This window comes from Ovis canadensis, chromosome 2, assembly GCF_042477335.2.
Source record: "Ovis canadensis isolate MfBH-ARS-UI-01 breed Bighorn chromosome 2, ARS-UI_OviCan_v2, whole genome shotgun sequence".
NCBI lineage: Eukaryota > Metazoa > Chordata > Mammalia > Artiodactyla > Bovidae > Ovis > Ovis canadensis.
Genome location: NC_091246.1, coordinates 74625597 through 74639169, shown reverse-complemented (window position 1 = coordinate 74639169; position 13573 = coordinate 74625597). Strand labels below are relative to the sequence as shown.

Below are 13573 nucleotides of genomic sequence, written 5' to 3'. Positions count from 1 at the left end.
AACGGTGGAAAATTCTTGAAGAGATGGGAATACCAGACCATCTTACCTGCCTCCTGAGAAACCCGTATGCAGGTCAAGAAGCAACAGTTAGTACCAGACATAGAACAACAGACTGGTTCCAAATCAGGAAAGGAGTATGTCTGGTTCCAAATCAGGAAAGGACTATGTCAAGGCTGTATATTGTCACCCTGCTTATTTAACTTATATGCAGTGTACATCATGTGAAATGCTGGACTGGATGAATCACAACCTGGAATCAAGATTGCTAGGAGAAATATCAATAACCTCAGATATACAGATGACACCACCTTTATGGCAGAGAGTGAAAAGGAACTAAAGAGCCTCTTGATGAAAGTGAAAGAGGAGAGTGAAAAAACTGGAAAAGTCAACATTCAAGAAACTAAGATCATGGCATGCAGTCCTATCACTTCACGGCAAATAGATGGGGAAACAATGGAAACAGTGACAGACTTGATTTTCTTGGGCTCCAAAATCACTGCAGATGGTGACTGCAGCCATGAAATTAAAAGACACTTGCTCCTTGGAAGAAAAGCTGTGACAAACTTAGACAGCATATTAAAAGCAGAGATATTTCTTTACCAGCAAAGGTTCATACAGTCAAAACTATGGTTTTTCCAGTAGTCGTGTACTGATGTGAGAGTTGGACCAAAAAGAAGGCTGAGCGCCAAAGAATTGATGCTTTCAAACTGTTGTGCTGGAGAAGACTCTTGAGAGTCCCTTGGACAGCAAGATTAAACTAGTCAATCCTAAAGGAAATTAATACAATGAATATTCATTGGAAGGACTGATGCCGAAATTCCAATATTTTTGCCACCTGATGCAAAGAACCAACTCACTGGAAAAGACCCTGACACTGGGGAAGGTTGAGAACATGAGGAAAAAGGGGTGACAGAGATGGCATCATTGACCCAATGGACATAAGTCTGAGCAAACGCTAGGAGTTGGTGAAGGACAGGGAAGTCTGGCGTGCTGCAGCCCATGGGGTCGCAGAGTCAGACATGACTTAGCGACTGAACAACAACAATTGCATGTAAATTATACCTTAATAAACCTGATTTTAAATAAAAATATGTTATAGTTGTGCTCCCTATTGCATCACTTAATGCCTGATATATGAATGAGCCAAGGTCCAGGTGGAAAAATGGAAACCACACTAATTACTTGAAGAGGAGATTTAAAAGATTGGTTACATAGGTGTGAGAGACCTGAAGGAGTGAATAAACAGCACTGATGTAATAAAAAATGGTAACTGAAGGACCTGCTACCATCCCTAAAGCTGAAGGAACAAAATAGAACTGGCATCTTTGAGCTCAGAGCTCCAGGTGAAACCTCAGAGGAATGAGTGCCCCCAGGTTACTGTGGGTATCTCTGCAGAAACAGGAAGCGATTGGATTAAGAGGAAATTACTGTTACCAGGAGGAGGGGCCACTGCTGGGGCAATCCAGACAAGAAAAGGAAAAACAAGAAGGAGCAATCTCTTTTCTGTCTCTTTTCTGGTGGAAACTCTGAGGGACCACGCTAAGAAAGGAGAAATTTTGCTTCCAGAGCCCAGCCTCAGCATCAGAGAACAAATTAGAGAAAATTTGAATGCGAAACCAAAAGATAACACATAAATGAAACTTCTGGTTTATCCCACTTTTAATAATACTAAGATCAGGAACTTCAGATGGTTTCAGCCTAATCCTTCTATTATCAAATCCCAATCAATGTTTCATTAATGGTTTTAGCATCCACTGGTTATTGCTGCCTACATTCATTATTTCATTTGGGTTACAACACAGTAATTTTCTGATTTTAGCATTTTTGTGCACTTTTTATATGGAATTCTATAGAGAAGAATGTGAATAACTGTTAGGTTTTCCTGAAATACAGTTTATACAGAAAAGGCAGGAAAAATTGTGATTATTATTAATTTTCAGTTGCTGACCTAGCATCCAAAGATGACCAATGAGTTGTGACTTTTGTTAGTATTAGACACTTGGAACTTTTGCTGATTATATTTAAAGTCTTTTTAATTCATCAGAAGCATTATTCTTTCTGATATTCTGATTGTTTTAATTTAGGTTGGTAGGAGCCTTCATAGTATTTTTTGTTTTCTATATTTTTATTTATTATGGATTATTCTTGCAAAACTGTCAAGAATGTCCAATTTAATTCTACTTCCTCCCACTTGATTCTAAATCTCTCAGATCTTGGAAGAAATTTGCAACTTACTTTTCACCTTTCTTCGCTTAGCAAGGTGCTAATAAATACTTGAATCGTCCACTTCTGAGCCACCTTACACCTTACGGAAATATTTTTAAATGCCCTCTCAACAGTGCAAACAAATTTAAAATCCAATTTTAATTACAAAGTTTAATAAAGTTCTTTAACCAAATATTCAAGTCCATTCTTGAAATCTTGAATATTTGTGTGCTCCTTAGGGGGTGAGGGGGTAGGAAATAACACTGCAAAAGGTAAATAGAATTGAATTATGCAATCTAGAGAGGAAGTACTTTAAGATTTTAAATCTGTGTATGTTCTTCTAAACTAAGAACATAAATATTTTTCCTAAAATGGATTCCATTTAGCTCTTACCTTTGTAACAATGACCATCACTATGGAGTGTGGGAGCAACTAGAGAACAAAATATGGATTTGGGGACTCATCTTCTTAAGGAAGACCTACTCCAGTATTCTTGGGCTTCCCTTGTTGCTTAACTGGTAAATAATCTGCCTGCAATGTGGGAGACCTGGGCTTGATCCCTGGGTTGGGAAGATCCCCTGGAGAATGGAAAGGCTACCCTATCCAGTATTTTGGCCTGGAAAATTCCATAGACTATAGTTCATGGGGTCGCAAAGAGACGGACATGACTCTCACTTTTGCTTTCACTAGATACTGGAGAGTTTTGATAAGACTGGGAGTAACTCCATCTTTGTTCATAAAATGTCACTGAGTACCACCTGGTACATAGCCAGGACTTCCCTGGTGGCTCAGACAGTAAAGAATTTGCATGAAATCTAAAGACCTGGGTCTGACACCTGGGTTGGGAAGGTCCCCTGGAGAAGGGAATGACAACCCACTCCTGTATTCTTGCTTGGGAAATTCTATGGACAGAGGAGCTGTTGGGCTACAGTCCATGGGGTCACAAAGAGTTGGACATAACTGAGGGATTAACACTTTCATTTGTTAGGGAATTCTTCCAGAAAGAGTTAGCAGTCTTTTGGTCTGCATTAATACTGTTCTTTCCTCATGTGTGGGTAAAGAAACAGGTAAATTACAGCATCTCCAACCAGATGCCCAGGTCAAAACTTAGGAAGATTTCCTAGGCTGCTTCTTCCCATGTAAGGTGTTATTGATATGACTTCTTTCAACCTATCTAGTCCTTGCCCTCTTTTCTTTCCTTCCACCACTGCAATGATTTAGACTTTCAGTTTAACTGAACTAAGGTGTGTGTGTGCTCGGTCCTGTCCAACTCTTTGTGACCCTGTAGACTGTAGACTGCCAGGAACCTCTGTCCATGAAAATTTCCAGGCATGAATACTGGAGCAGGTTGCCGTTTTCTACTCCAGGGGATCTTACCGACCCAGGGATCAAACTCATGTTCCCTACGTCTCCTGCATTGGCAGGTGGATTCTTTACCATTCTGCTGCCTGGAAAACCCTAAATGCCTCCAATCTTCACAATTCAGTTTTTGCATTGCTATCAAAGTAATATTTCTAAATGTGGATCATTTCACAGCACTTGATTAAAATCCTTAAACTGCTCCTCTTTACCTTTGGGGGAAAAAAGCCAAATTTCTTAACATGGAATATGAGACCCTTCATGATCTGGCTTCTATAGAACTTCTGTCTTCCTCCTTCCTGCCTCTTATGTCATCCCAAGCCCCCTCAAGTCACATACCCAATGCTCCAGCAAGAAATACTGGCAGAACTCATCACACTAGGCTCTAAGACCTTTCCACATTTGAACACAGCTGTTCCCTTTACTTAGAAACTTCTTCTCTTTATTCAAATAGTGAATAAAGATTTATCCTTTAAAAGCCAGCCCTGGTATCACCACCTTTGGGAAGCCTTGCCTGATTTCCCTTAGCTGCCTCCACAAACTCACGTGGTTGCATCACCACAGTGATCACTACACTATATGGTATTTGCTGTCTCTCATGGCATCCTCATGTATTTAATGTTTATCCCCAGCACACAGCACCATACTTGAGTATACCCTCAATGAACGTGTGCTGAGAAAATAAATGAATAACTGCGTAATGTTAACCCAGCATTTTCCAAACATTTTTTACAGAGTGGTTCTACCAACTCACTTAAACTACCACCAAAAGTATCATTGAGTTTCCTATTATTCCATATTTTCACTGTCACTTGATATTCTTAGACTTAAATTTAAAACATTGTATTGGGCCTGTGGTGGTATCTCATTCTAGTTTTTGTGTCTTTAATATGCTAACAGATATGGTTTTAAGACAAGCTTTTTCCCCCCAACATGTAATAGTTATTAAGATTTTCTGAAAGAGTGAATGCAAAGGTCCTATAATTAGACTTTTCCAAAGAATGGTGGGAAAGCCATTGACTCTGGAGCAAGATGCAGAACTGTAGTCAAGATCTTGGAATCAGAACCAACACTGATTTCAGCAGTGGTTCTCAAATTTTTGTATTCACATGAAAACCCAGTGTCCTTGTTAAAATTGAACATTCTTAGGTTGTATCACCCAGAAATTCTGATTCAGTAGTTCAGAGATTGAGCCCTAATATCTACATTTTAAAATAAGTTTCTCAAGTGATTCTGATGCAGTTGACTTTCAGTCCACAGAATAAAAAGCACTGTTTAGAGAATAAGGTTTTTTCCTAAACGAGCATTTGTTGTTGTTGTTTTTGTTGTTGTTTAGTCACTAAGTCGTGTCTGACTCTTTGTGACTCTGCTGCCTGTAGCCCACCAGGCTCCTTTGTCCATTGGATTTCCCAGGCAAGAATACTGGAGTGAGTTGCCATTTCCTTTTCAAAGGAATCTTCCTGACCCAGGGATCAAACCTGCATCTCCTGCATTGGCAGGCAGATTCTTTATTGATGAACTACCAGGAACAAAATTAAAGTTCAGCCGACTCAGAGAAGTTTAAAATATACCGTGCAATAAGCGAAAACGTCTGATTGTATTGCAAAATCAAGAGTAATTATGGGGAAGTGGTATGGTGAAAGAGCATCAGTGTTGCTTTCAGAAGAGGTAGATTGGAGACTCAGGGTGCGTCATCTTAGGCAAATCCCTTAACCTTCCTGAGTTTCCATTTCTCACCTAAAATTAGTATTATATCTATTCTACCAATCTTGCAAACCTGTGTAATGGTTAAAATGATAGATTGGCAAGGCCCATACAAAAGTAAGATCTAATCATTGTTAAAGTAATGATGATTTTTTTAATATATAATTTTATTTATGTATTTTACTAATTATTTTTGGCTGTGCTGGGTCTTCCTTGCTGTGCAGGCTTTTCTCTCATTGCAGCAAGCAGGGTCTACTCTTTGTTGCAGTGGGCAGGCTTCTCATTGAACTGGCTTATCTTGTTGCAGAGCACTAGGCTCTAGACACACAGGCTTCAGTAGTTGGATTTGTGGGCTCAGTAGTTGCAGTTCCTATTTACCAGGCTCTAGAAGACAATGGCACTCCACTCCAGTACTCTTGCTTGGAAAATCCCATGGATGGAGGAGCCTGGTAGGCTGCAGTCCATGAGGTCGCTAAGAGTCAGACACGACTGAGCAACTTCACTTTCAGTTTTCACTTTCATGCATTGGAGAAGGAAATGGAAACCCACTCCAGTGCTCTTGCCTGGAGAATCCCAGGGACGGCGGAGCCTGGTGGGCTGCCGTCTATGGGGTCACACAGAGTTGGACACGATTGAAGCGACCTAGCAGCAGCAGCAGAGTACAGCTCAATAGTTGTAGCACAAGGGCTTAGTTGCTCCACAGCATGTGGCATCTTCTAGGACCAGAGATCAAAATTGTGCCCCCTGCATTGGCAGGTGGATTATTTACCGCTGAGCCCGTGTAATTAATGAGCCTGGTAATTGCAGGGAAGCAACCCTTTCTGAATTAAAGAAACAATATTTAGCCTCAGGGGCATTTATTTCTTAGAATAACCTCAGCTGCTCTCTAGGAAAAGGAAAACTGTAAAAACATTTTAAGTTTGCAAAAAAAAAAAAAAAAACAACTTCAGTGACAAGACCAGGGATTCAAATCAATTTTGAGACAAGACCAGGATTCTAATCTTACTAACCCACGTTACTTTTCATCATACATTACTCAAATACCTTTCTCATTCTTTATTATAATCCACAGAGCAAGTGATTCCAACACACACCTGAATCTGAGCACCTCTGCTCTACTGCATTAGATGTAATAGTGGGTGCTAATCATTGTCTTTATCTTTTATTGTACTTATTTGATAAAAAGCTTTATTGAGGTATTATCCACATGCAATACAATTCACCAAACTAAATTGTACAATTCAATGGTTTGAGTATAATCACAGAGTCGTGCAGCTATCTCCACTATCAATTTCACATTTTCATCACCCAGAAAGAACTTTCCTGACAGCAGTTATTCTCTATTCTCTCTTCCCCTCAGCCATTGCCAAACACTAATCTACTTTCTGTATGGATTTTCCATTTTAGACCTTTCATATAAAAGGAATCATAAAACATGTAGCCTTTCGTGATTGTCTTCTTTCACTTAGATTTTCAAGGCGTACGCTCTGTTTTAAAATTATCAGTGTAACAACCGTAGATATAGTTTAGAAATAGAAGACGAAAAAACCCATAATCCCATTCTAATAGTCATTATCATACTTTTATTTTTTCCTCTCTATAGGTGCATTTTCATTTTATTGGAAATCAGATGGAGAGTGACCCTCGCTCCCACCACGACCCCATGAGTCCCGCGCCACCGGCCTCCCGGCCTCCCAAAGCCCGGACCAAGACGAGCCACGGCAGGGGAGGAAGTGGCCCCGCCCCGCCCCTCCGCGCCGGCGCCTCGCTGATGTCACTGCTCCGGGACGCAGACCCCCGCCCTCCTTCCCCGTCGCGGTTGCTTTGACAGAACGCGATGGCGGCGTCCGGGTCTGCCGGAGTACCGGCGACCGTGTCGGGAAAGCAAGAGTTTTACCAGCTTCTGAAGAACCTGATCAATCCAAGCTGTATGGTGCGGCGGCAGGCAGAGGAAATCTATGAAAATATCCCAGGTCTGTGTAAGACTACATTCCTCTTAGATGCCGTCAGAAATAGAAGAGCAGGTTATGAGGTGAGACAAATGGCTGCCGCCCTGCTACGACGGCTTTTGTCCTCTGGGTTTGAGGAAGTCTATCCAAATTTGCCTTCTGATGTTCAGAGGGACGTCAAGATTGAACTGATACTGGCTGTTAAGTTAGAAACACATGCTAGTATGAGGAAAAAACTTTGTGACATTTTTGCAGTCCTGGCCAGGAATTTGATAGATGAGGATGGCACTAACCACTGGCCTGAAGGTCTGAAGTTCCTTGTTGATTCAATCTACTCTAAAAATGTGGTTCTATGGGAAGTTGCACTTCACGTTTTCTGGCACTTTCCGGGGATTTTTGGGAACCAGGAGCGGCACGATTTGGATATCATCAAAAGGTTGTTGGACCAGTGTATTCAAGATCAAGAACATCCAGCAATCAGGACATTATCTGCTAGAGCTGCAGCTGCATTTGTACTTGCTAATGAGAATAATATTGGTCTTTTCAAAGACTTTGCAGACTTGCTTCCTGGAATCTTACAGGCTGTGAATGATTCATGCTACCAGGATGATGATTCAGTGCTAGAATCCCTTGTCGAGATTGCAGATACTGTACCTAAATATTTGGGTCCTTATTTAGAAGATACTCTGCAACTGAGTCTAAAGTTATGTGGAGACTCTAGACTTAGTAATCTGCAACGCCAGCTGGCACTTGAAGTAATAGTGACCTTGTCTGAAACTGCCACCCCAATGTTGAAAAAACATACAAATATTATTGCACAGGCAGTTCCTCATATATTAGCAATGATGGTTGATCTACAAGATGACGAGGACTGGGTAAATGCTGATGAAATGGAAGAAGATGATTTTGACAGCAATGCAGTTGCTGCTGAGAGTGCATTAGACAGACTGGCTTGTGGGCTCGGTGGAAAACTTGTTTTACCAATGACTAAGGAGCATATCATGCAGATGCTGCAGAGCCCTGACTGGAAATACCGACATGCTGGATTAATGGCCTTATCTGCTATTGGAGAAGGATGCCATCAGCAAATGGAATCAATTTTAGATGAAACAGTTAACTCTGTTTTGCTTTTTCTTCAGGATCCTCATCCAAGGGTGAGGGCTGCAGCCTGTACTACACTTGGACAGATGGCTACAGATTTTGCACCTAACTTCCAAAAGAAATTCCATGAAACTGTGATTGCAGCTCTGTTGCGTACTATGGAAAATCAAGGTAATCAGCGTGTACAGTCACATGCAGCTTCTGCGCTTATTATTTTTATTGAAGACTGTCCCAAATCATTGCTGGTTCTATATTTGGATAGTATGGTAAGAAATCTACATTCCATCTTGGTGATTAAACTTCAAGAGTTGATTCGCAATGGAACTAAGTTGGCCTTAGAACAGCTTGTGACAACCATTGCCTCAGTTGCAGATACAATAGAAGAAAAATTTGTACCATACTATGATATATTTATGCCCTCACTAAAGCATACTGTTGAGCTTGCTGTTCAAAAGGAACTCAAACTTCTGAAAGGAAAGACTATTGAATGCATTAGCCATGTTGGTCTTGCTGTTGGTAAGGAAAAATTTATGCAAGATGCATCAAATGTGATGCAGTTATTGTTGAAGACACAATCAGAGTTAAATAATATGGAAGATGATGACCCTCAGACCTCTTACATGGTTTCAGCATGGGCTAGAATGTGTAAAATTCTTGGAAGTGATTTTCAACAGTACCTTCCACTGGTTATTGAGCCTCTTATTAAGACTGCTTCAGCTAAACCTGACGTTGCTCTCTTAGACACACAAGATGTGGAGAATATGAGTGATGATGATGGATGGCAATTTGTAAATCTTGGAGACCAGCAAAGTTTTGGAATTAAAACTTCAGGACTTGAAGCAAAAGCAACTGCTTGCCAGATGTTGGTTTATTATGCTAAGGAGTTAAGAGAAGGATTTATGGACTATACAGAACAAGTTGTAAAACTGATGGTTCCTTTACTGAAATTTTATTTCCATGACAATGTTCGAGTGGCAGCTGCAGAGTCCTTGCCTTTTCTCCTGGAATGTGCAAGAATTCGGGGGCCAGAGTATCTTGCACAGATGTGGCAGTTCATATGTGATCCCTTAATCAAGGCTATTGGGACCGAACCTGATACAGATGTACTCTCAGAAATAATGAATTCTTTTGCAAAATCCATTGAAGTAATGGGAGATGGGTGCCTTAATGATGAACACTTGGAAGAACTGGGAGAAATACTGAAAGCAAAACTTGAAGGGCACTTTAAAAACCAAGAACTAAGACAGGTCAAAAGACAGGAAGAAAACTATGATCAACAGGTTGAAATGTCTCTGCAAGATGAGGATGAATGTGATGTTTATATTCTGACCAAAGTATCAGATATTTTGCACTCCTTATTTAGTACTTACAAGGAAAAGATTTTACCGTGGTTTGAACAGCTACTTCCATTAATTGTAAATCTAATTTGTTCTAATAGGCCATGGCCAGACAGACAGTGGGGATTGTGCATATTTGATGATATCATAGAGCACTGCAGTCCAACTTCATTTAAATATGTTGAATATTTTCGGTGGCCAATGCTACTAAATATGCGTGACAACAACCCTGAAGTCAGGCAAGCTGCTGCTTATGGCCTGGGTGTTATGGCACAGTATGGTGGAGATGATTATCGTTCTTTATGTTCAGAAGCTGTTCCGCTGCTGGTAAAAGTTATTAAGTGTGCAAATTCCAAAACCAAAAAAAATGTCATTGCTACAGAGAACTGTATCTCAGCAGTAGGGAAGATTTTGAGGTTTAAGCCTAACTGTGTAAATGTAGATGAAGTTCTTCCACACTGGTTGTCATGGCTTCCGCTGCATGAGGATAAAGAGGAAGCTATTCAGACTTTGAGTTTTCTCTGTGACTTAATTGAAAGTAACCACCCAGTTGTACTTGGTCCAAATAATTCCAATCTTCCAAAAATAATTAGTATAATTGCAGAAGGAAAAATTAACGAGACTATTAACTATGAAGATCCTTGTGCCAAACGCCTAGCTAATGTTGTACGTCAGGTACAGACTTCTGAAGAATTATGGTTGGAATGCATTTCCCATCTTGATGATGAGCAGCAGGAAGCCTTACAGGAACTGCTAAATTTTGCTTGAAGCACTTTATTACTTGAATATCATCCCCCATAAAAGTAACTCCAACTAAGTGTTGTGAGTGGATTCTATTATGATTGAGAGAGCTGTTCTCTTCCTGCTGAGCAGTTTATATTCCTTCCCAGTGTTTCTCCATGATTAGTCAGTGTTATAGCCTCTGTTTACCTTGCATGTTTTATCAAATACAGACCTTGGTGATAACCTGTGCTTCTGTTGTCTTAAAATGTTTGTCACCTTTCCTCTATTTGATGTGAAGTATGTACATTGTTGCTATTTGTCTAAATTCCTGATGCTGGGCAAGCAGTGTGCTTGGTGTCAGGGTGTCCTGCTGCCTAACACAAGATGTTAAGAGTGCACAAAGATGGGATAGAAGAACTTCCAGGACAAACTCTTTGGAATTGAGTGAAGAATATAGTGGCAGGCTTATTCCTCCTTTATGATACTCCTAGATTTCATAGTAATGGGAGGATGCTGGTATTGGAAAAGTTTTGAGATACTGCAGTGGATGTGGGGAGTTTTCTCCATAATACATAAGAACTTTTTAATAATGTCCTCCTGAGGCTGAGACATATCCATATGCTGCTTCCCAAGGTGTCCAGCTGATAGTTACTTAGCCAGATCAGTCTGTCTATTTTAACTTAACCAGGACTCTTAAGGACCACAGTTACTGTAAAGGGTATCCTGGTACATCTAACATTGGTAGCATATAACATACTGTAATACAGTATTTGACAAAGAGTAAATGATTATTTGTGGGGGTCAATCACTGTTACGTGTTTGAGCAGAATATTGCATTGTGTATGTAAGCCATTTTTCCCTGCAAAGCAGTTCAACAAGAGAAGCCCTGATTCAAAATGGGGCTTAAATAGATTTCTATTTTGAAGAAACTCAGTTGTTTAGTAGCATTAAAGAGAATTCAATTGTGATCATGAAAGGGAAGCAAAATTAATCTTTAAACATGAAAAAGAAAACAGCTTTGAGATGACCAGTCATTTAGCAGTGTGAATTCTAAGAAAGCAGTTCTATAAATTTGGGGTAACATATTAATTACAATGTTGGTCTTTAATCTCAGGCTTTTTGTAGGGTAGAAAAAGCTTTCTACTCAGCAAATTATTGATCCAAAATTTAAGAACAAATACATCTGTAATGGATTTCCTTGGGCTGTTATGAGTACTGTGTATGTATTTAGTGAGTATTTAAGACCTAGTAAGTGCTTAATAAATGGTAGCTGTTACTGCTGTTGGTGTTTGTACCTCTTCTGTGTTCTTTTTTATGGTCTGGAATTCCTTTTATATTAAAATCTCCCTGTTTCCCCTCCTACCAGTTCATGACCAGGCCATCTAGGCCACTGTGGACAGAGATACGAAATTGAGATTTTAAATATGCAATTCCTATACATTCCCTGTAGTTATTTATTGTTAATGAGGGGAAAGAAAGAAAAGGACATTGGTTGGGGTATAGTCATTATTTTAATAAGATTAAATTTAAAAGTATAGATGAATAAATAGAAAAACCCCACCACAAAGTATTAATAGAGGTTTTCTATGGATGGTGGGATTGAAAGGCAGTTTTTCTTCTCATTGATCTATATTTTTTAAAAGTTCAAGGACCTGATTCTACTTTCGTAATAGTTAAGATCGAAGTTAATTGGCCTCTCAGTGACATGTAGCTAACTTTCCTGCTACTCATCCAGGTGTCTATTAATATTCTTTATTTAAGAAGCTTTTGGTAAACATTTCTACCAATTCCATATATTCTTGTGCATGAAAAATTGGAAAACCTACCATATGACTTGGAATTAGGCACCTGGAGAATTTTGAAGACAAACCTAGATTTGAATTTTGGCAAGCTGCTTTTTTAATCTAAACAGTTTTCCATCAGTGAAATAAACATAAGGCCTAGCTAATTGTGAGAATTAAAGAAGGTAATGAATATAAAGTGATCAGTGGCACAGGGTTCAATAAATGTAAGCTAATATTATCTGGGAGTCATGAAATATGGTTGGTGGCTAAAGAGAAGGAGGTGATATCTGATAGGATGGCTCCAGATTCTTAAGCTTTCTCAAAGGAAAGATGTCCAGTCAGACACATTTTTGGTTGCCAGTCCCTGAAGTAAGACTGGTCTGCCTTTGTTCCTGATTTAAAGTACATCTGTAGACCTGAGTTCGATTCCTTGGTTGGGAAGAAGGGAAAGGCTACCCACTCCAATATTGTGGCCTGGAGAATTCCATGGACTGTATAGTCCATAGGGTCCCAAAGAGTCCACACAGCTAAGCGACTTTCACTCATGGGCTAAGGAGAGAGAACGCTGTAAATGCCTAATAAATTACAAATGTCTGATGAGGTAAGAGGAGATCTAGATAAACTAGATGATGGGTGTGTGTTTGTGTGGGGGGGGGTTGTCAATACCCTAAAACCTTAAAAGTGTCCCCATTTAACTCTTACCTAAGACTATCTAACATACTAGACACCCCCCAACCCGCAAAAAAAAAAGAAAAAGCTTTTTAGTTTCGAATTTTATCAGTGCTTTAAAGGTCCACATTGATGGGAAGTAAAACAGACTTAAAAGTCAATATATCGCAATCACTTTGTTACACATCTTTTAAAATTTTACTTTCTAAAATTTTGAAAGTAATTTGACGTTTCAAGCAAGAGCAGAAAAAGGAATATGTGCATCTTCGAAAAAGAACCTGAGAAAATACTATTATCTGCATTAAGGGACCGTTAGTTACTTTCTACTCATTTTTAATTTGAAATATTTGAAGACTAAGTCCCAAGGACTTTAAATGAGGTTCCATTCCCTTCCATGACTCTTCAGTTCAGTTCAGTTTCAGTTCTGTCTAGTCGCTCAGTCGTGTCCGATTCTTTGCGACCCCATGAATCGCAGCACGTCAGGCCTCCCTGTCCATCACCAACTCCCGGAGTTCACTCAGACTCACATCCATCGAGTCAGTGATGCCATCCAGCCATTTCATCCTTAGTCGTCCCCTTCTCCTCCTGCCCCCAATCTCTCCCAGCATCAGGGTCTTTTCCAATGAGTCAACTCTTCACATGAGGTGGCCAAAGTACTGGAGCTTCAGCTTTAGCATCATTCCTTCCAAAGAAACCCCAGGGCTGATCTCCTTCAGAATGGACTGCTTGGATCTCCTTGCAG

At 39.9% G+C, this 13573-nt stretch overlaps 1 protein-coding gene across 3 annotated transcripts; it reads left to right on the top strand.

Moving 5' to 3' along the window:
• The first annotated feature begins 6989 nt into the window (after positions 1 to 6989).
• On the top strand, positions 6990 to 11659 carry RANBP6 (RAN binding protein 6). Of its 3 annotated transcripts, none has more exons than XM_069576531.1 (2): positions 7063 to 7300; positions 8357 to 11659. In XM_069576531.1, exons 1-2 carry the CDS (start codon positions 7106 to 7108, stop codon positions 10421 to 10423), a joined length of 2262 nt encoding a protein of 753 aa, XP_069432632.1. In that variant the 5' UTR covers positions 7063 to 7105; the 3' UTR covers positions 10424 to 11659. The 3 variants fall into 3 exon arrangements, with proteins under 3 accessions (XP_069432631.1, XP_069432632.1, XP_069432633.1); XM_069576532.1 differs by having other exon boundaries at positions 7065 to 7241; XM_069576530.1 differs by having other exon boundaries at positions 6990 to 11659.
• The last annotated feature ends 1914 nt before the right edge of the window (positions 11660 to 13573 follow it).

Bases quoted from the DNA above. Each gene is read 5' to 3' on its own strand.
- RANBP6 (XM_069576530.1), top strand. From the start codon at position 7,106: ATGGCGGCGTCCGGGTCTGCCGGAGTACCGGCGACCGTGTCGGGAAAG.